This window comes from Haliotis rubra, unplaced genomic scaffold (assembly GCF_003918875.1).
Source record: "Haliotis rubra isolate DU_JTF1 unplaced genomic scaffold, ASM391887v1 Scf323, whole genome shotgun sequence".
Taxonomy (NCBI): domain Eukaryota; kingdom Metazoa; phylum Mollusca; class Gastropoda; order Lepetellida; family Haliotidae; genus Haliotis; species Haliotis rubra.
Window position 1 is genome coordinate 502,187 of NW_025766995.1, and position 24,498 is coordinate 526,684.

The 24,498-nt window shown below is 40.9% G+C and overlaps 1 protein-coding gene across 3 annotated transcripts in view; it reads left to right on the forward strand.

Annotated features, from left to right (window-relative positions):
- The window catches only part of LOC124283857 (potassium voltage-gated channel subfamily H member 7-like), a 277,214-nt gene that overhangs the window by 201,693 nt on the left and 51,023 nt on the right, over positions 1 to 24,498 (forward strand). For all 3 annotated transcript variants that reach the window (XM_046719882.1, XM_046719881.1, XM_046719883.1), the window contains 2 exons: positions 14,811 to 14,927; positions 19,954 to 20,430. In XM_046719882.1, coding sequence (XP_046575838.1) covers positions 14,811 to 14,927; positions 19,954 to 20,430 — 594 coding nt within the window. The remainder of the gene's footprint in view (positions 1 to 14,810; positions 14,928 to 19,953; positions 20,431 to 24,498) is intronic.

Genomic DNA, 24,498 nt, shown 5'->3' on the forward strand with positions numbered 1-24,498 from the left:
GAGACACCAGAATGTTTGGCTTCACATATTGTACCCATGTGGGAAATCGAACTCGGGGTTTCGGCGTGACGAGCGAACGATTGAAGGGATCAGGTCGTCAGGCTGAATGACTTGGTTGAGGCGTATCATTGTATCCCGATTGCGTAGACTGATGCTCATATTGTCAATCACTGGATGGCCAGGTCAAGACATATTTACATACCTGTCTTATGGCTGGAAAGTAAATAGCTGAGAGCGGTGTGAATATAAACAAACAAACAAAACCAAAACAAGCAACTATACAAACAAAGATCTTGCTTAAAATTCTATATCTAGGTATATATAACTGCCAGATCAATCTCACACACATTACACACGGACGGGGCGGTCGCCAAGTGGTTAAAGCGTTCGCTCGTCACGCCGAAGACCTGGGTTCGATTCCCCATATGGGTGCAATGTGTGAAGCCCATGGTGTCCCCTGCCGTGATATTGCTGGATTATTACTAAAAGCGGCGTAAAACTAAACTCACTCACATGGGCAAACACACACATAGACACACAGACATAGACACAAAGACACACACAATATGTAGGAGTTGCCATTTTGTCGAGATCGTTGTGTAAACTTTTGTTTGAAACTTTTCTCTGAACTCCCCACACTGACGCTCGTTTAGATGTCGCTTCTTGCCGTATTCAGAGCATAACTAACTCCAAACAGCGTTGTAGAAATTGGATCCCTATTTTGAAAGATTGAGAACTAATATGATTGTCATGACACATACGATTGAACAATGTGTTGCGTTATTTAATACAACCATGCACTAGGATGACGTCATAATCTCATACAACCAACTACAATAACTGGATCAGTGGTGGTGAATCTACAAAAGACCCACGTCTAAAGAAATAGTTCCATCTCACAGCACGATATCTTTTCCTTGTCGGAGCTGCATTTAAAAAAGCTATCTCGCACGCAATAAGTGGATTTAGTCCAATCAATGACGAGAAAGTTATTTACCTCCTCCCGTCATGCATTGCGGAGATAATTAAGCATTCTCAGCATGTCGATGTCGCATTTGCATCCCCTGTCTGTAGAAATCGAATTACGACCTTACAAAACTCCACGGATATTAGATTTGGGAAAGAGCTGAAGCCGTAGTGTACAGAGAGACAAGTATAGGACGTTTTATTGACAGAATTCATCTGGTTTTCTTCTGTGTAATCTCTCTACGTTCAAACAGGTCAAAGAAACAGTTACGCGAGACCTTTCAAACGAGAGGTCGATGAAATGAGCATCGATCCATGGTCACATGGTACAGTTTTACCTAATAAGAAGGGTTGATTTGGTCGTTGTCATGGCGCCGTTGTAACCACTTCATATTGAAGAAATGAAGACATGTATTATGTCATTAGGTCCGTATTATAAGACATAACAGTCAGTTGCAAGGAATTCACATTATGAAGCATTAATCTGGAAGATGTCTTTACCAATTTTTGCAGGAACCTCATTATTAACTCCATAAAAGACATTAGTCTTTATCATAAATTGTAAATATGTATGTGTATGACTAACTGCTTGACAACGTTAACGGTACAAGAATCTGTATCGGAACGTCGCACTCACGAATAAAAAGAAGTTGTTATCCATAAAGTTTGTTCTATATTGTAACTGCGTGTGTATTTTTTTCAATTTGACATGATATTCTTTTATAATTAATTGTAAATAGCATTGTAATGTGTACATCCTTTAAACATTTCTATTTGAAATATATACTTGTGTATGCATGTAAACTTTGGTCCCGTGGTCACATGACTGAAAATAAGATGTTAAATCTTAACTCACTCACTCACTCACAATCTTAGATTTCACTTGGTGCATATTATATTGCATGTCTGTAAAAACGTAGCGTCCAGACTTCCAGGCTCTTAAGGGATATAAAACAAACGAACATCCATTAAAATATAATGCAAGACAAAGCGCCTGTAACAGTAATAGTGAATGAGTGAGTGAGTTTAGTGTTACCCCGCTTTAAACAATATTCCAGCAACATCACGGCGGGGAACACCAGAAATTTGGCTTCACACATTGCACCCATGTGGGGAATCGAACCCGGGTCTTTAATGCTTTAACCACTGGGCTACCCCACCGCCCTTAGTAATAGATTTAGGAAGTTATACAATACCCGTCCGTCAATAAGCACAATCCGAGTAAAGTAGAAAAAATGACACCGCCGACACAAGTCACGTCAATTGTTCAATGGATGTAACATGTAACTATAAGCTATTGCATCGCGATTCGGACATTTATCATTCTGCAAGCAGAGGTGGGTGGTGTGAGTAATGTTCCCGCAATATCGCTGTGGGATACACAAGAAGTGGGCTCCACACTTTGTACCCGTGTGGGGAATCGAACCCGGGTTTCGGCGTGAACATTAGGTCACCCTACCTCCCAAAGATAGTAGATGGAGTGGCGGATATGTCCTTCTTGGTTTTGATCATCTGAACCATCGTTACAACTTCAGCACATCGTCATTAAATAGTCCACAACAACTCACACAGGGAGCAACGTCAACAGCGACGACGTTAACACGTCAACAGCCACGACGTTAACACGTCAACAGCCACGACGTTAACACGTCAATGCAAATTGTTAGTGACTATATTTTATGACATATTTCGGGGAGTGTTCGATACGCCTGTTCGTTAGGGACGGACTATTTTATATCTAACAATTAAAATTACATGTAATTTAGTCAGACTTCACAAAACACAACATACTGTTAAGTGGAATTTATCATCCAAAACTGTCTTCCACAGGAGACATTGCTTATGTGAGATCAGATTTTGTACAATGACCTGACAATGCTATGACGTCATGAAATTGATGACGTCACAATGCTCTGACGTCGCTGCATTGCAAGTCTAATGGCAGAACCGTGTTCAGAGATATACGTTTTTCATTGAAAACTAATAACAAGTGATTTTTGATGATAATCTCACCCTCGTGTCTTCTGATATCAAAATATATCACCAAGAGTTGATAACGTTACAAATATCCGAGGCTTGCCGTGACACTCGAGTGAGATTCTCTTTATAAAGCTGATTTACTTAATGATATATTAAGGTAATGACGTTTAGGATTGCCTTACAAGTTGTCATATGTCTTGAAGAACATGTTTTTTACCGGTTTGGAAACGTCTGTGTTTGTTTGGTCTCATTCATTGGGTTTTAATGTGTAAACATGATTTTTAAATGTAAACTTGATTTTAAAGTGTCCACCGCGCCAATGGGTATTAAATGCGATACCGTGTACCAATGGGTATTAAATGCGATACCGTGTACGTCACCAATTATTAGAGTTGTCACTAAAACATCCAAATGGTCTCACATAACCCCAATCATTCATAGTCTGCATTGGCTGCGACCCGTCAAGATCCGGGGTAGAATAGGCCTTCAGCAACCCATGCTTACCACAAAAGGCGACTATGCTTGTCGAAAGAGGCGACTAATGGGATCGGGTGGTCAGGCTCGCTGGCTGGGTTTACACATGTCATTGTTCCCAATTGCGTAGATCGATGCTCATGTTGTTGATCACAGGATTGTCTGGTCCAGACACGGCCTCGATTCTCCATATCTCTCTGAGATGTTGTCAATATAAATGCCTGCCCGTTCACTCCACTCCCAGAATCAAACACTTTGGACATAGTTTCTTCAAATTTGCAGCATCAACCCTGTGGAAAAGTCTTCTTTCTCCCATACAAATTGTACCATCTTTCAAGAATTCGGGACTCAAAACCTACCTCTTCAAAAAATTCTACAACCTATAACTGCCAAATATTCTGATGGTCTTTTGACGAACTGTCATGTTCCTCACGAACTCTAGTGAATCTTTAATATGCAGCGCTTTGAGCATGCTCTGGGTGGACTTTGGCGCACAAGAAATATCCATTTCACTGTGTAATCATCCATTTATTATATTATTATTAAAAGATATGACACGTCACAGCATCACATACTCCCGCAACACCATAACAAGTATAACTATAACAGCAACACAGTATATAATTTTACGTTATTTCAGTCACACTGTCAACGAATCAATGTGAGCTTCAATATCAGCTTCTTTGAAATATACATCCCAAGTTACCTTATGCAGCCTGCGTGGCGGTGGGGTAGTCTAGTGGTTAAAGCGTTTGCTCGTAATGCCGAAGACCCGGGTTCTATTTCCCACATGGGTACAGTGTATGAAGCCCATTTCTGGTGTCCCCGTTGTAATATTGCTGAAATATTGCTGAAAACGGCGTAAAACCTAACTACTCACTCACTCATTATGAGGCTACGGGATATTTAAGAATCTCATCCCACCGGGTACCCATTTATTGACGTTTTTGCGACGAAAAGTCCCTTGCTTCAAGAGGCACCACGTTTTGGTTGTGTTTTACTGGAGGACACGACGGAAATCGTAGAAACTCTCAGAAGTCAAACATGTCGAGCACGTTCACTACTCAAACGACGTCGCACCGTCATCGCCGCCAACAGCGTTGTTCGTTTTTACTTTCATGATAAGTCGTGTGATAAACTGATCCCCAAAACAACACGAATTGCAATGTCCTTGTATATTCAGAACTAGAAATAAACTCAAGACCACGCACGGACGACAAGCGCCATTATGCTGCTACATCGGTGCGACACAGACATCGACGTCGAAACCAGTGCTGTAGTTTGTCAAAGACAAAAAAACCCCACCATTTTAATTTGGTAGCACATCCTTTTACCTCGTGGGAAGATGTCGTGGCCACAGGAGAATCTGTCAACACCTAATGTAACCTATTGCTGATATTTTTACCTGGTTTTAATATTAACCGAAGAATTGCAACGAACATCATAAAAATCGATGAGGTCGCGACCGCGAAGGCTATGCACTTCTGTCATCGGAACGGCTATCACTCGCGAGATTAAGGAGCTTCATTTGTGAGGTTTGGGGAGAAAGAAAGCGCCCCAGGGTCGGGATTTCTTCACCCCAAATAAATATCGGGCACGACTCGAGACAGAATCGGGAGTTCAATAAACTACTCGAGAAATTGAAGGCACTCGGGAGGCATATTTCAACAACGGCGAGCGTGGATGGATAGCAATCCCGTTATGAAATAGATATTGGCGAAATTCTCCGGAGATGGATTAACAGGCTTAGGTGAGTTGGCTGCTGCGGGAACTTATCTCACAGGGGTTAACAGCTGTCTTAGGATGCTTACATGTGACGGATTACCATTTGTTTGTGTTCCTGTTATATATACTTGCTTTATGACCTCGAGGTACATTGTTTATTGTGTCTTGTCTCGTGTGGTTATGACTCTGTATTATATCGTGTTACTTCATGATGTGATTTATTTGTTTTGGGTGTATCGGATTAGTATCTTTGAATAAATTCATAATTTTGATTTTGCTCACAATGCGCTGATTGTGTAAATCAAAAGTGCCTGGTTTCAAGAAAGACGGACTTGAAGGTCTGGAAGAGCAAAAATCAATTTATTTATTAATTTCGTGGAGATTTTAACTTGAGATAAATTTGTTGGTGGATTGGCTTAATCATGACATATGGACCCTGTGTTTACGTGCTTACTGATATGTCGTTGATAATGGGTTGTCGTTACTTTGTTTACTAATTTAAAGTAATACTAGACAAATCTTATGGATAACAACTTCTCTATTGCTAATAAAGAAGTTGTTATCCATAAGATTTGCTAATAAAGAAGTTGTTATCCATAAGGTTTGTCTTGTATTATTACACCATTTTCTAAATGCTTTTGAAGAACATAATCCAAATTATTCATATTATTATCACAAATGTTCCATACTGTTTTTAGATCAGGTAGTACGATACTGGTTCTGGTGAAAATTCAAGATACTGTTGCACTCAGCAAAGCATGAATGTAGTTTTATGGCTAAGATATCGTCGATAGTGTGTTGAAATTTAACTGACTTGAACGAAACTTTGCTCAAATGTTAAACGTCAATGAAGCATCGTTGCAGCTGTATATTTAGGTGTTGGCGACGCTACGTTCATATGAACTGACTAGAATATTGCAATGACATCTGCAATAATCTTCAACTTAATGCACTATTAGTGTACCTATGTTAAATGAAAACTTGGACAACAGCCTTGCAATTTTGATCATTTCACTGAAACATATTTTAGGCGTTTTGCACAATTACCAGATACAAAAATTACCAGATACAAAAAATATTCAGTCTTTCAATGTGATAAAAGTTTAGAATTTGCTGGGAGGTCAAAGGATTGACAATCCGAGCTCTGAAAATGACTGTTGCTTAATATCGGTTCATTTTTAAGGCTTTCCGGAAACATAAACCCTCATGGTATATCGCCGATAGCGTCTAGGACAACCACAGTGAAATTATATTCAAATATATACATCGGTATATAAGCAAATCAAAACTATTCCAGTAGTTTTCTTTCTGTACTCTTTTGTATTATAATATTTTCCCTGAACTGTCAATCTTTCTCTGTGTCTGTTCCCAATGACTGCTTGCACTGAAAGTTGTTATTGTAATTATTCACGGAAAGGGGTTTTATAAGATGAAAAAACTTTGTGAAGAAAATATGTTACTAATGTATCACAAACACGCTTCTACTACGTAATAAGTTATGTTCAGGTAATATTGTACAACTATACAAGAAGTACAATATTGTACACGGTAGTTCCTCGGTGATCATCAGTATTGCAGTAATATCGCGGTGGGGGACACCAACAGTAAAGAGTGTGTGTGTTTGGGGGCCGGGGAGTGCGACAAGCGAACGATATAGCCATTAGGCTACCCCTCTAACACCTCTGAGTTGTGAAAGCGCACGGTCTGGGAACATTCCCTGACAGACCACGCCAAATTTCGCGAACCAATCGATACTATGACATGAAGTTGAGCTTAACCAATCATAAAACAGCTTTTTCATATATATTTGTATTTTTGCCTGAAGCACGATTTTCCATAACAATTCATTCAAAAATAACAGTGTGGCAGTTTAACCAAAGCTTATCAACGTAATCTGTGTTACAATTAACGAAGGAAATATTGTTTGTTTATTAAATTCAGTGAGTTTCTGTATTGATTTGAACTTTGGTGGACAGGTGTTATTTCTAACGTTAAACAAATCTCGAGTTTTGTGACAAAGGCTTGAAACTGCCATTCCAGGCAATTATATTTACCTGAACAAACAGGGGAACGTGTTTTACAAGTGAGTAAAGTACATCGGCCATTATATTTGTCACTGAGGCCGATTTTGTGAACTCTAAAACTGTTGGAAAAGTTATATTTCCTTACAAACCACTGAGGTCGAATGAAGGTTTTTTAAATCTTTGTAGAAGGAATATGCCTGATTGCCCCAAGTGCTGGATCTGGTGAAATAGCTCGTCACGAAGAGAAAGTTGACAATTTTAAAGTTGAAGTCATCCATCTTGTCTTACAGTTCTGTGGACAGGTTTCTGTCAGTGTGAATAACCCAGAGGAACGGAATAGGCTGAGTTAATGTTTTTAAACACTATCAGATCGTCTGTGTACCTCAAAGTCTTGTTATTTTCTGGCAGAATTCATGTTTTTTTATTTTACCTATCCGAGCAGAAATTCCCATTCAGAGATGAGCAAGAAGAGTGCACATGTGATGCCAGTGGGGATGCAAAGTTGGCGCCTAAATGTTCTATAATCTAATCTACTTGGATGTTCTCGACGAATCCATGTTGCATATATTCTTATGGCAGTTTTCGACATAATTCCCTTTGCATCATAAAGATAGAAGGAGTTAACCTTTTTGTAAATAAACTCCTTCTTATGACACGACAAATACTATGCTTTGTTTGGTCCAACTTGATGCGGAGATTAAAACTAGTAATGACCAGGTTTTTAACTGAAAACCCAAAATGCTTCTTTAGGCACCGATGTGAGCGTTATTTATTGTGGAAAAGTTCACGTAAATACGATACCTTCTTTCGGTCAGTAAAGTTATATAGATTTGCAAAGACATACACGTGTTCATAATGGAAAAGGTAATTACGCTTAGTATTATACAGTATTCTAGTATTCAGAAATAAACCGGATAACGGTTATATAATTTGTATTTGTACACACAATCGCGGCTTAACGGTAAATTTGAGACAACTGTCAATGTTATCTGTACTCAACAGGATTGCTGGACCAGGTCTTTTCCATATGGAGGAATTCTTGTGATATGTCATCCTATTAAAAAACTCATTATCCCTCACACAACCCCCCAACCCACCCACCCCCTACCTTCTATCCCCTCGTCCCCAAGACACAGACCACTTCGTGTTGTCACTGATGGCGTTATATCACTTGACCTCTGCTCGACATTCAACAGAGTCTCTCTGTCCTCTTCAGACACAATAGACGCTGAATTACCGTTATGTAACTACGTCCCAAGGCACAATTCTCCATTATGTTTTTGATTAGGTGACAAAAACTTGGGATTGGGGGCTTATGAAATTTAGAGAGGTCAAGGGAAATGGATAGGGATGTGATGTGGTGGTTTGAGGAACTAATGTGAGTGCGAGTTTGAGTTGGGAGAAAATTTCACAGGAAATGCAAGACGTTTACCCCTTTCGTGACACCCACAAATACGGATATAGTGCCGACAAGTCTAGGAACAGCTATCGTATGATCCTGGAACGTAAAGAGACGCTACTCTATAGTCCGTTTGGCTCAAAAGCGGACCGATGAATTGCAATCTAACTCGAAAACTAATAAACATATAATACTCAATGAAACGCTGATCATAATCAAAACATCAGACCAACTCTATGATTTGTTTACAGAATTTATGTCCTAAAATTAAAAAAGTTGTTTAACAAACTATCATTAAAATTTTGACACAGTTCACTATTTGTTACGAGGGAGAAGTGCAGTGAAAGGGACTGCCAGGTGTTCGAGAAGCACGTGCACAAGTGCCCACAAAGTTATTGATTCATTAACCTGTGCTGTGCCGTCTCCATCGTTTCTCGCACACCTGCCTGTCCCTTTCTCTGCACTCCTCCCTCGTAACAAATAGTGAACTGTGTCAATATTTTAATGATATTTTCTTAAACAACGTTTTTGGTGGAGTCCGGAAAAAATTTCAAATATAAGAAAGCTGTTGGGTATTAGTAAATGATAAACATGTGTACTATTTATATCTATGTGGCAATTTTGTACAATGATAACAATGATAACCCTTGCAATTCATCGGTTCTGACTGTAGTTGTGGTATGTGTGTATGATGAGTGAGTGAGTATGGTCTTACGCTGCTGTTACAAGTATTCCTGCAGCATCACAGCACGGGTCACCAGGTATGGGATTCAAACCCAAGTTAACGGCGTAGCTGTCGAATGCTCTAACGACTAGGCTACTCACCCGCATCAAGAATTATGATGGTTTGGGCGAGTTAGTGAGTGGCAGTAAGTGCTGGCATTTGGAAACGGAAAGACAGCTGATCCTGGTCGTGGAAAACGATTGATCGAAATCATGAGCACAGATCCACGCTATCCTGGCAAGATGCCTCAGCCCAATATCGGAATCTGATTCACGGATCCAACCCTAAGGCCATGATAGGCAGTCCGGTCTAACCGCACGTTACTCGTGAAGATCAAGGATAGAACTGGTCTTCAGCAACCATGCTTGTTTCAAGAGGAGACTGGAACTGGTTGTCAGGCTCGCTGACTTGGTTGACATATGACATCGTAACCCAGTTGATTAGGTCGATGCTCATGCTGTTGATCACTAGATTGTCTGGACTGACGTCATGTAGCTTCAATATTGCTGAGTGCGGCGTTAAACAACCAACAACCACATGAACGTAAGGTATTGGCAGGAACGGCAGTTACCTCACTGTGTACCTAAAAACATTGAGCTACGATGGAATTTTTATTATGGCGCTGATTACCAGCTCTGCATCCGTAACGGCCAAACAGTGACAAGACACCGTTATTTACAACCTCCAAACTCTTTACGAAACACTGATTCGGAATCGGATCCTTCCTTACTGAATCCAACACCATCAAAGAACAGATATATTGCTTTTTTTCTCAATTACGTTGATTGTGTCTCAGTTACGGGGAAATACTTCACCTTGTGTAATTTTAACTGACGTTCATTGGTGATTTACAATTCCGGTAAGATTCACTTCCTCTGCTGAGGACATTTTGTCGGCCGTTGTTGGTTTCAGATTCGCACGTGGACTCGAATTTATTGCTTCATTACATGCAGGGGCATTTTTGGGGGATGTTGGAAGTGAAATGTACAATCTGTTCGTGGTTACTCTGACAGAGCACTGTCACATATCGGAAGGCATGATGGGTAAATATGGTTGTCGGTTGACAATAATTCACGGTGTCTGTCACACTCAGCTTCAGGAAATTACTTTGCCTGTTGCACTACGTCCTGTTACAACGTCAACAAAATGACTCCTGTGTCAAATACGAATTATAGAATTTGATTAAGCAATGGGGCCGTTGCCAAATTAACTGTTTATATTTTTGAGATGCTGAATTTCTTATACATTTATATAAATGTCTTGTATTAAAGGCACCACTTTTTGAAACCGTTGTCAGGTTCATCTTTTATTCAGTTTGGTAATATACTAACACAAAATGATATTGTTCCCAGATATTATAACAGCAAGGCTGATTGCACTTATTTATATTTTTGAGACGCTGAATTTCTTGTAAATGTATAAAAATGTAGTGCGGTGGGATAACCTAGTGGTTAAAACGTTTGCCTGTCACGCCGAGGCCCGGGTTCGATTCCCCACATGGGCACAATGTGTGAAGTCAATTTCTGGTGTCCCCCGCCGTGATATTGCTGGAATATTGCTAAAAGCGGCGTAAAACTAAACTCACTCACTCACTCACTATAACAATGTTGTTGAACGTTTTCAGATTCATCTCTAACTCAATGTGGTAATATACTAACACAAAGATGATATTATTCCCCAAAATTATAACAACAATACTGATGGCAATAGTTATGCCCTTCCCACTATTTATTGTCCGCATCTGTGACAAAACTCACGTCAATGCAATACCTTACGTTACCGTGTTCGTTCATGTGAATACTTGACCTGGGGTTGCATGCGTTTGTGATGGGGGTTATCTTGCCGGATACTCTACCCGTTGCGCGGTTACATGTTATCATCACGTCGCAATTATTCGGACTGTGAGAATCCGATTTATAGTTGACCTTCAATAGCCTGAGGGCGACCACGCTTGTCACCAGAGACTACTAAGGGGATCGAATGGTCACTTATTTTGATTATGCATGTCCTCGTGCCCCATCTGCGTATCTATGCACATCTCAGTTTGTGGATTATCTGGATTACCTGGATTATCTGGCGTTCAACAAAAACAAACAGAGCTGAATAATAAACATATATTCCAGATATAGTCGGAATCAAAAGAATCTGCTTTCAGTAGAGACCTCCTTCACATATGGAATTAATTTTGTCGCGTGTATTGTCAGTCATAATATCTGAATTACGACTAGAGAAGTAATAGGTAATTTCATTAAATTAATTATCCTTTTTATCCACAGATGCTTAGATCTTTAATTGCAATCGGGCCATGACTTCGTTGAAAAGAAATAGAAAGGACACAGAAATAGAATTATAGACTGGAACCATATAAAAGAGACTCTACACATCGCTGCACTTATTAATACATAGCTCAAACCTAGGGGGCGCTCGTGTCGGAAACTGTTTCCTTATAGCACGGTTTAACATCAATGCCAACTTGAGACTATTTACCGGGCGACTCATTTCATCTTCAGTAGTAATAAAGGCTTCTTCTACACGGACCTGATAATGTTTCCCTAACAGCAAATCTCGAGTTCAATCCTAATAAATACCCGGCGTGGTATGGCGCCACCAGTGGGCCCGCGCGAGACTCTATTGACAAGCCAAAAGCTTAGCGAAGATTACTTCTCTTTTCGTGAAGACTTTGGCGGATATGTGAACAGTTTCGTGTCAACACAAGAGTTCGTTTTGCAGGCACAGACAAACTATCTGACGGGTTAAGAATCGTATTAAAAGTGTTTAATACCATTATTGCCGAGTTTTAGCAGAAGAGTAAATTACTCGGACATTAAACAAACACTTGGCCCTCCTCAGGTTGAAATCCCGCTTGCTCCAATGTTATTAGTCGGCAGGGAAATCGCATTTCTCCACGGTCGCACTGTTGTCTTTCCAGAACGTCATTTTGGAGCACAAATACTCGCAGACACGGTTCTCGTGCCGAGATCTCCTAAAATGGCACCGGATTGACATTAGGATGAGACACTCGAATCGAGACACGGACCTTTGGCATCCCGATTAGCCCATGGCGTTATATTGAGACACGTTTTGAAGGCACTATGTTCTTTTCAAATTAGAACTGAAGATTGAAATTAACTGAAGTCATGAACTTTTGTGTTTGTAAGGAAAAACTGCTGACAAAAGCATAATAAAATCTTTAAGAATATTTTGTAAAATAAAGTTTTGCTCTGATTATGCTTATAAAATCATTAAAACCCGTCACGTTTATGTCAGACCATCTGTATAATGCGGCCATCTTTGTTTATGCTTCATAGGCTAAACGCAACAATTCCTTATTTCTTCTTGTTTTCTGAACAGAAAAGACACTGACATTCTCTACTCTACTCCGAATTCTTTGTATATACATAGTTTAAAATGAAAGGGCACTCCCTGTAGAGGTATCAGTTAAATATAGAAATTCTGAAGAAATTGCGAATATTTCGAACTACCACACAGCTGTTTGGGCGCACAGAGAGGCGGAAGCCAAACGATGAGCCAGGCACCGGTTTCACAAAGCGATCGTAACGCTATGATAATCTTAAGCCTCAATTAAGTGGAGAAATTACGACCACAATAGTGCTAAGACCCGATTGTGAAATGGAGCCAAGCAAGGTTCACTTAGAACGCAGCTGACATTCGTTAAGCTCTGTGGCAATTGGCTAATCGCGTGTAAATGTTTCATGTCATGAGATCGGTATATGTAAATAACGGAGGATTTTAAACGTAAAGTTGACAGCATAACAGAACGTAAATTAAATTAATAAAAGTTAAATTCAGCTAAACGTTCCTCGTCCGAACATGCATAAAACCATTGACCAAGAAACAAATATCTACAGATTTCCTTCCAAGTGGCCTGAGATCCTGCACCTTTACCGTCAGCCCACGATCTTAAAGTTGTTTCTTAAACATATCTGTTTAATGACCTTGAAGAAAGGTTATTTCGACGAGATAATGTCAGAGGTCATTTAACACTATCTCGCGTGCAGGGCGTTTTATCCTGGCAAACTGACGGGTGATAAAACCGTTTTATTTCCGTGGAATAATTATCCAAAACGACCAAACCTTAAAATCCAGTATTAGCACTTTCTCGGGAACACTGTTACATTTATGTAACATGGCAATAACATTAACACATGTCAATTTCAGTTATGAGATGCCAATCTCGAAATGTAATATAAACTCTTTTCTATCAATCAAGATATTGACATCTTCATTTGCAACGTCATCAAGGGATATCAACACATATTTCACCGGGCCGGCTTTCGATATAAAAGGCTTGATTTCAAAGGCAAGGCACAGCAAGGTCGATTGATGCCCATTTCACGTCCGTTTCGGAACGTCAAACCGCAACAGGAAGAGTTAACAAGCTAACGTATTGAAATGTACATCTCATGTCGAAGTAATTCGCATGTCAATATCAGCAAATGTTACAGCTCAGCCAAGGGGGAAAATATTCTAATGGTATGAGAAACGTTCTTCGATTTATTGTTTTTATGGGAAAGGTTTTTGCAGATTTGGGATTAATGGAATTAAAAAAGTTGATGGAGACCCGCTAGTTGCAACTTTACAGATACTTTTGGAACGTGTTAAGACAGCTATAGATTTCAACAATGTTTTCGGAAGCATTAAACCTGTCGTAACCTGTATTAAAATTAAAAGAGTGTTCCTGTTTTTGTGAAACAAATCACGGTGTGTGTTCATTTGTTTGATAACCTCTGCCAAGGCGAGACCTCTGTAGAAACGCATAACTACACTAAAGGAACTGCACTTCCAGGAATGCTTTCTGGAATCCATTTGTTCTTGTCTGCATTCTTTGTTCGTGGCTATTGATAAAGCTACTCACAACTAAACCTCATGCAGTCCTTTGAAACAAATCAATCCTTCAATTTCATTACTGTAATTTCATTTCTGCTGAAACAAAGGAGAGGAAGTTTTGTATGAACTTGTGTTTCAAATATTCTGTTCAACATCGCAAACGAAAGCGCTCAAGCATTTCCCTGTGATGTTCTAGGGCAACTGGATCTACACTACCGAACACAAGTTCTTGCCTCTTATTTTTGTTTTTCCGTACGAAGCTGTGCTGTGCGTAACTCGACATAAAAGCTATTTAAATTTCGCAAGGGTCTTAATTTGCCAAACGTTGTGCAGTAATTATGCCAACATGCTGTGGTAATTGTGCATAAATACTGCGGTAATTGTGCATACGTACTGCGGTAATTACGCAAATGTTCTAAGGTAATTGCGCAAAAGCGCTGCGGTATTGACGCATGCGGACGTGCGGCGGCACGCTTCCGAAAGTGGGACCTGTTCATCAAAGCTATCGCAGCTTTAAGGTGACCTAACTCTCACATTCTGACATAAACTTACCACTATTGCTGCGCTGCGATCGCTTCGCGGAACAGGGAACTGGGCGGCGATAAAGAGGATGTTTTGATTATCCTTTTAAATGTTTCCATTAAAGGATGATAATATTTATATCTTGCAGGCAAAGAGCAAAATAATAATGCTGAAGGTACTGCGAGAGTTTCGGGGCAAGTCCCACGGAAAACAGACCGCCGAGGAATCAGAAAAGCTGCAAGTGGCTGCTGACAAGGACAAAGATGTAAGTCGGATTTTACATATCATTTAAATAGATTCTAAGATAGCACATGCCTAATGTTCACGACCTAGTCCATGAGCTATAGTCCCTTTGGCTCAAAAGCGGACCGATGAATTGCAATCTAACTCGAAAACTAATAAACATAAAATACTCAATGAAACGCTGATCATAATCAAAACATCATACCAACTCTGTGAGGTTTTTGCAGAATTTGCGTCCTAAAAAGTTGTTTAAAAAAGTTGTTTAACAAGTTCACTATCATTACGAGGGAGGAGTACAGACACAGTTCACCATTTGTTACGAGGAGGATGGAGACGGGACAGCACAGGTTAATGAATAAATAACTTTGTCTTGTGAACGTGCTTCTCGAACACCTGGCTGTCCCTTTCTCTGCGCTCCTCCCTCGTAACAAAACAGTGAACTGTGTCAATATTTTAATGATAGTTTGTTAAACAACTTTGGATTTTTAGATTTTCATATATCCTGCAAAACCTGTTGGTATGATGTTTTGATTAAACGATAATCAGCGTTTCTATTGATATGTTATGTTTATTAGTTTCGAGTTAGATTGCATTCATCGGTCCGTTTCTGACTCAAACGGACTGAAACGACTGGTGCATGAGCTAGTCGATGAGCTTTGAGTTCCACTTGGTATCTTGGTCCAACTTATTGAAATGGAGGGACCGATGGGAACTTGTCTCTGTGTTGAGGGTGTGTGTTTGAAGAGTAGACAGGCAGACATATGTTCTGTTACATCTGTGATGGGATGAGTTGTTGGATGAATAGTTGGTGGTTGTGAGAATATGAAACTAGAAAGGTTAGGGGAAATTGCGTGCTGAGGAACAGGGGTAAGTGAGTGAATTTGGGTTAACGCCATCTTAAACATTATTTCCGCGGTACCTGGGAGTGTCACCTTGATATTAGAGGAGTGAGTGAGTATGGTTTAACGCCGTTTTTAGCAATATTCCAGCAATACCATGGCGGGGGACACCAAAATCGGCTTCACACATTGTACCCATGTAGGGATTCGAACCCCGGGTCTTCGGCGTGACGAGCGAACTACTAGGCTACCCCACCGCCCCTATGTAAGAGAAAAAGATTAATTCAATTTCCATTACAATATTATCACTTATATTGCAAAGGCAGACTTATGCTGCGATAAAGTTTTGAATTTTCGACCAGCGGATCCTATGCATCCTAAGGGAGGTAATAATGTTCGGAAAGTAGGATCAACCATGTGTGAGTAGATAGCGGCTCGTCATTTCGAAGACCCTGGTTCGATTCCCAACAGGGGTATATTGAGTAGAAGCTTTTTGGTATTCCTTGTCATGCTGGAAGATCACTAAATGCGGCGTAAAACCTCATTCACTCTCTCGCTTTGTTATTCTCAAAAGGCTTAGGGTGTTAGGGGAAATGACTAAGTCATCTAGAACTACATGTTTTGAATAATCGTGTTGTTACATCCCTTGTGTCATTTGTAATTCGATGCGATCGTGACAAGTAGAAATGAGAAAGACATTAAAATGTATGTAGTCTGATAAACAGGTATTAATGTGCACACGCGCTCACGTTTGAAGTAGTTGGCAGAGACCACGATGATATTGGACGTTCACGTTGAAGCAGATAGCAGCGGCGTCTACATATTCAATAATTTATAAGAAATTAAATCTGCAGTATATCAGATGAATCTAGAATATATCGGAATTATATTCAGCGCTATCGACCCGGAAGAGTTGTACAAACTTACCACGAATAATGTACATTTCGTACATGTGTTTTCAGTACCCCTCAACCGCCGCAGAACAAACTCTAATACATAGCCTGAAGGCGGATGAAAGTACACATTCAGATGACAGCAACCAGATATGGGTTTTCGATAACACTGTTATCGGGGTCTTCAGATTGCAGTGGTTCGGTGTCTGTTTTAGCTTAATAACATTTTCATACGTTTGCAATGTTATATTCAAGTCCACGTTTGAAGTACATATTTCTTATGACAGGGAGATTTTATCTGCTCTGGTCAGTATGTGAACATGGTTCAAATACGTTGCAAATCTAGCTTACACACATAGATTAATCTGGAAAATACATGTGGATTGATACGGTCAATAAGTGTAGATTGGTTTGGACCATCCACATAGATTGATCAGGTCCATACATAGAGCGCCACCAGGTCCATACATGTAGATTGATCTGGTCCATACATGTAGATTGATCTGGTCCATGCTTGTAGATTGATCTGGTCCATACATGTAGATTGATCTGGTCCATACATGTAGATTGATCTGGTCCGTACATGTAGATTGATCTGGTCCATACATGTAGATTGATCTGGTCCATACATGTAGATTGATCTGGTCCATACATGTAGATTGGATCTGGTCCATACATGTAGATTGATCTGGTCCATACATGTGGATTGGATTGATCTGGTCCATGGTCCCATACATGTAGATTGATCTGGTCCATACATGTAGATTGGTCTGGTCCATACATGTAGATTGGTTCTGGTCCATACATGTAGATTGGTCTGGTCCATACATGTAGATGTAGATTGGTCTATACATGTAGATTGGTCTGGTCCATACATGTAGATTGGTTTCTGGTCCATACATGTAGATTGATCTGGTCCGTACATGTGGATTGATCTGGTCCGTACATGTGGATTGATCTGGTCCGTACATGTGGGTTGATCTGGTCCGTACATGTGGATTGATCTGGTCCATATATGTGGGTTAATCTGATCCATATATGTCCAATTTTATGGACCATATATGTAGATTGTTCTGGACGATACCTGTAGATTGGTCTGGTCCATCCAAATATATTGACCGGGTCCATATGTCATGCAGATGAGTTTGGACCATGCATGTGTATTTGTCTGGTCAAAACATGATAATCGATACGGTACATATTGATCTACTGACTTATATATGAGATATTGAGATATATGTGGATCATATATACGTGTCATATTGTTCACGACAGATGGCAGCGACACATTACATACCGCGTATTGATACAGAGGTTTGTGGTCGGAGCAAACACGACTGTTTATACAAATTAACTAAGTTTACGAAAATGTTTAATGAGTTCTAAATTACTAAAAAGCGATAGATATAGTCCTGTTATGAATACATAACCTTTCACTTTGAGTTATATTTCTGTTTTCCCGACATAGTTTTACATGCTAGCTAAATACGAAGGGCACCCTTTCCAAAGTAAAGTGAGTGAGTGAGTTCGGTTTTACGCCGCTTCTAGCAATATTCCAGCAATATCACGGCGGGGAACACCAGAAATGGGCTTCACACATTGTACCCATGTGGGGAATCGAACCCGGGTCTTCGGCATCCAAAGTAAAGGTTTAAAGAAGGTGTCACACAACCCATTCTTAAAATATAAACTCAATAAAACTGGCACCAATCAAATCTGCGGTGACATTCATTGAGGCGAGTTAAGGCATTAGTTCAATGGATGACAATTTCTCCAATGGCTATAACATGTATTTCTCTCCAGAACAATGCAAGGCTCCACGTGTAAGGATATATATAAAAGGTCCGTTTGTACCGAAAACCTTTCTTTCCAACATATTGGACGCTGGATTTAATTAGGACTCTCGTGAAGTAGAGTTTTACTCAGTTCCCGTGATGTTTGAAGACGGGTTCTAATAGCATTACACAACAAGAAAAACCCTACCTACAGCCAGAAAAGACGTTGATAAGAAATCATGCTTGCTTCGATGGCATCAAGCTGTTAATCTTGACCATATACAATCAATATAACCGCTCTCCTCTCTTACAAAGGACGGAATGGGGCCTAAATGTAATAAAATTCCCCTGGTAAAATTGCTCTAAAAGCCTTTTGCAATAAAACTCTATTACGTTTATTTACTGCGATCATACGAAACGAGAAATGCGTTGCGTCGGTGTCATAGAAATTATTTAGGATGTGTAACACCCAAACCAATAATATATGATGTCACGGTTATATTTCTTTACGCTTTTCCTCCGAGGACTTCAAGGTCGGGACTCGCAGTTCGGCTTGAATAGTTACAAAATTTATGCCTCTCAACGCGACCATACCGGTTCGTAGTGGTTCATATGATCCGGAAATAAATCATGTTGGACGAAACATGAAAGAGGCATAAATTGAGTTTGTGGGATTCCTGTAATAATAATTTTGATTCTTCACTGGTCCATGTGGACGATCGCTGTGATGTGAGGAATTGTTTGTAAGAAATTTGGCCTTTGGATTTCTAATATTCCAAACCGTCTTGTGCTGTTCCTGATTTATTAAGCGTTTTAAATTATTTCCAGGAAGAGGTGTGATAAAGATGTCACTGGAGATCATTCGTAGCTTAATAAATGCTGATTATAAGGTTGGATGAAGGTCATATGTTATCTCCACCACTATGTCCTTATTAATAAGAGAGAGTGAGTGAGTGAGTGAGTGAGTGAGTTGGGTTTCACACATTCACATTCGTTGCATCACTGTTGCAATTTCCAGGAAATAAGTTCATCCGTCTCACGCAATTTCCATAATAAAGTTCCTGCCTTTCACACAATCTTTTACTCGTGAAGATCCGGGTTAGAATATTGATCTTCAGCAACTCATGCTTGTCGTAAGAGGTGACTAACGGGATCGTGTGGTCAGACTTGTTGACTTGGTTGACACCTGTCATCGTGTTCCAGTTCCGTTGATCGATACTCATGATTTTAATCACTGGGTTGTCTGGTACAGCGTTAACCAACAAACAAATGAATGACTAAACATTTACCGCCACTGACACAATCTACATAAAAACGTCCCCCTCCTACATTAACTGAAGTACAATTTATTGCCCTTCTTCCGGGGTTCCAAAAGTGAAAAGGCGCATCACAAATTAAATAAAGTAACCGCTACTTCCCCAGCTGTATCACATTGTACACGACAATGAAACAATTCAGGAGAAAATGCCCACCAGTCACCACTTTGTAAAAAAAAAAATAATTGCGTGGAACTAGTACTATATACTCATTTCTTTTTCCAGGGTACGAAAAGCGACAAGACAGATTCGGACGACCAGAGTTACTACGACCCGGTCCCCCCTTCCAAGATCCAGCAAGCCTCCTCCCAGATGATTATCCTCCATTACTCCCCCTTCAAGGCGGTGTGGGACTGGATCATCCTCCTCCTCGTCCTTTACACCGCCGTGTTCACCCCCTATTCCGCCGCCTTCCTCCTCAACGAGGAAGAAATCAAGATGAAGCTCAACCAAGATCCCGCCACTAGGGACACCCTTGCGGAGACCAGTCGAGCTGACCCCCTGGTCATTGTGGACCTCATCGTGGACTTTATGTTTATTGCGGACATTTTGATCAACTTCCGGACAACCTTTGTGGTGAATGGGGAGGTGGTCAGTGACCCGCAGAAGATTGCTATAAACTACGTGAAGGGGTGGTTCGTCATCGACGCCATTGCGGCCATTCCGTTTGATCTGTTGCTGTTTGGATCTGGCACCAGTGACGTAAGTTGTTTTGTTACTTTGTTTGCGGAGAAGCACATGGAACGTTAGCGAGGTAGTGAGTGGGGAGGAGTGAATATGGTTTTACGCCGTTTCTTGCAATAATCCAGCAATATGGCTGGGGACTCCTGAAAGGGGCTTTACACATTGTACCTATGTGGGGAATCGAACCCGGGTCTTCGAATTGACGAACGAACGCTTTAACCACTAGACTACCTCACCGCCGTGAGTGAGTGAGTGTGGTGCTCTCTTGTAATGAAGGATGTATTGAGTGCATATCTTGGTATGTTGAGTGAGTGAGTGAGTGACCTTTTATGCCGCTTTAAGCCATTTTCTGGAATTCATGCCTGATACCACCAGACTCTTCGTTTGTTACATCATTGTCGGGATTTAAATCCTGGCCATCGGTGTAGACCATTCCAGAAGACTCACGACATTGAGAGAAAATCTCAGCGGGCCCTTGGATCAAAGATTTTTCACAACGAAGACCCGGGTTCGATTCCCCACATTGGTACAATGACTGACTGACTGAGTTTGGTTTTACGCCGCTTTTAGCAATATTCCAGCAACATCACGGCGGGGTACACCAGATATGGGCTTCACACATTGTACCCATGTGGGGATTCGAACCCGGGTCTTCGGCGTGACGAGCCAACGCTTTAACCACAAGGCTACCCCATCGCCCTCGAGCCATTGTGTATCATAGGCTGATAATGTGTTAGTGGCAAGGAAACATATAACTAGACAACGTTTCAAAGGGTAGCCTTGTGATTAAAACTGTCGATCAGCATGTCGAAGACCCGGGTTCGAGTCCTCACAATGTGTAAAGCCTATTTGTGAGGTTCCTCGCAGTGATATTGCTTGTGAATTGCTAAAAGCGGCGTAAAACCATACTCACTCACCCGCTCTAGTTGGGTTGGCCGAAACGCTCAGGTTCAAATCCTCGCATTCATTAAATGTGATAAAAACTTGTTTAGTTTCCCGCCGTGATATTTCTAAAGGCGGCACAAAAAACATACTCATTCACCGAAGACAAGATCCACTGTCCTGAGCTAAAAGTAAGCCTTGAAGTAACATGATCCCACTAAGATAGCCCTATAGAAAGGAAATATAAAGGGGACAGTATATAAAACACCACTTGAAAAGGGTAAAGTTGAAATTAATATCGGCGTAAACGTGTTTACTATTCTGTAAACCATCAGGAATATCTGTTGCTTGTCAAAGAGAAATCACCATGGTAACACGTTATATCAGATATATATCAGACCAAAACACCCTTTGGTGCCATTGCTCTTCATCTGTCCGAACTCCTTGACTGTACACAGCTTCAGATGCTGCGACTGGTCCACATCACAGCGATGAGGTTTACTGTTAAATCAGTCCATTCACTGACTTTTCACATCAGTATTATCGGTGTGCGAATTAAATAGAAAAAAATCGATCAAAATTGTTTTTTTCACCTAACAAAAGGTCGAAAGTCTGTGTAAAGAAATTAAGCCAAATGTTTTTTTTCTTGTATTGGAAATGGTTTTTTAAATCGATCGAGAGATTAGTTACACACTGGTTCGCCTTTCAGCAGAATCGTCAGTCAGAAAAATATAAAACCTATTTATTGTGAATGTCACTACATTTTGCATGCTCTCAGTTCCATCGCCAGAATACACTCACTATCATCACCAGGGGCGGTGGGGTAGCCCAGTGGTTAACGCGCTCGCTCCTCACCCCGAAGATCCGGGTTTGATTCCCCACATTGGTACAATTTCTGGTGTCCCCCCAACGTGTTGCTGGAACATAAACATACTCACTCACTCACTAAAACACTCACTCACTCATTCATTAATATCATCATGACAAATAACATTCTCTTAACGATTAGTAAACAACACAATGTGTATGGTAGTGCAATATGAATATCCATTGTCTTTGTTTACATTGTAAAGATGAACTCATACACTTGTATCGGAACCGTCATACAGCTGGAATATTGGCGCTACACAAAAAGGAAACAAAACAAAACACATCCATATCAGACTTAATGGTTGAACGTAAAAACAAAATAGTTCGTTCTCCAATTTCGTTTTAAATAAGGATGTCCATCAGAGTTACCCACCGGAAGTGCCATGCGAATGGCTAAAACGAATTGAGATTCATTTCCTGTATAGGGAATGTCTAACCCATGCGTCACCCTCGGTGATGTCTATTGGGAAAATATTGACAAGATTTCACTCGGCGAGATGGCTAGAGTGTGAAGGGGGACCACGGCTGCACCTAGTCTGACACGAAGTAGACACCGTAGGACAAACGGTCACATAAATCACCAGTTCAAGACTTTGCTGAAAGACCGCGTCCTTCCATTTTTCTCACTCCGACAATTTCACTTGCCCAAATTGAATTATTCATTTTTCATTCGGTTGTCTCCCTTTGATGAAAACGTATAGTGTATTGCGTCAAATTTCCTTCCAGGAACCCCCAGTGCCCTCATGCTATATTCCTATAGATTATAATCAGTGGGGTAGCCTAATGGTTAATGCGAAGTTGTTCACACCGAAGACCCGGGTTTTATTCCCACATGCGCGCAATTAAACTAACAGCTAGTCTCTGAAATTAATACATTTGGCAGGAAAAACGGTTTATAAATCATGTTGATAAAATACGTTAAAAAGGAGCCCAGAGATTTTCTTCATTTTCAACCTGAAACTGTGGTAATCTAGACGTGCCCCAAACTTTAGACTTGCTTGAGCTGCATTGAGTAGATTTGTTTCCCGGTCTGTGTGACAGATAGGCGTGTAAATGCCTGGCGACACCCGCCGTGATAGTGCAGGACTATTGCTAAACGCGCCGGAAAACAAGACTCATTCACCTAATTACAGAACAATTTTATTTCCAGGGAAGAAAATTATTCCATCGGGACCGGTCAAATTTCACGAATTCGTAGCCTAGAGTCATGGGATAATCTAATACATTATGAGTTGTTATTTAAAAAACATATAAAACGACATTACAACACAAAAAAGTTAGGTTTTTTTGTTGAATAATTTTTAAAAGATGCCATGCTCACTGATTGATCTGTACTGCACAAATCATGTCAGAAAAACGTTAGGAATAAGCCAGTACGGATTTACAGCCGATTTGAATTCGATTCCTACATTTTGATGTTGTCGAGAGAACGTTCACACCATGTAGGTTGGGAATAGCCAAAGGGCTTCCGTGTCGTCGGAAAAATAATAGCACACTCTTTTAGTGTTTTTCCCGAGAGGGATTATATGTGTCGAATGGATACAGAAGAGAGCGACAAGCCGGTATTACCCGAGTTGGCTTTCCACCGCCACTCAGACGTGTGGGGATTGTGGGAAACCCAAGAGCCTATGATAAACGACGTGTATTTGTCCCTGTCTCCAGTACCTCTCTTTACAGCTTTCCAAATATGACGCTCGCGTTCTCGGGGCCCCGAAATAGCTGCATACTGTTTTATCAATATATGTCCTGCTTCACGTTCGATTGTTGGTGTGGAGGGCGGTGCTGGAGGAGTCCGGATTGAAAGGATGGGGAAGGGATGGGGTGGGTGAAGGGGGGGTTGTGTCATGGGCAGGGGGATGGGTGGTGGTGAGTGTTGTGAGATCTTGCTTGAAGAAATGTATTGTTGTGAAATGTTGAGTCTTGTTGGGCGTGTGGTGGATGTGATGTGGTTAACGTCGCATAAGCTTTGTCTTAGCGTTCATACGCATACTCTATCCCCTCAAGCACAGTCACATTCGAAAGCAGTTGATAATGTAGTGCGATGCGGTGCGGTGCGGTGCGGAGTGATGTGGACTGGTTGGTAGGGGTGTGGTTCGGTATGGTGTTGTGGTGCGGAGTGGAGTTGTGCACTGCGGTGCGGTGCGGAGTGATGTGGCCTGGTAGGGGGTGTGGTTCGGTATGGTGCTGTGGTGCGGAGTGGAGTTGTGCCCTGCGGTGCGGTGCGGAGTGATGTGGCCTGGTAGGGGGTGTGGTTCGGTATGGTGCTGTGGTGCGGAGCGGAGTTAGGCACTGCGGTGCGGAGTGATGTGGCCTGGTAGGGGGTGTGGTTCGGTA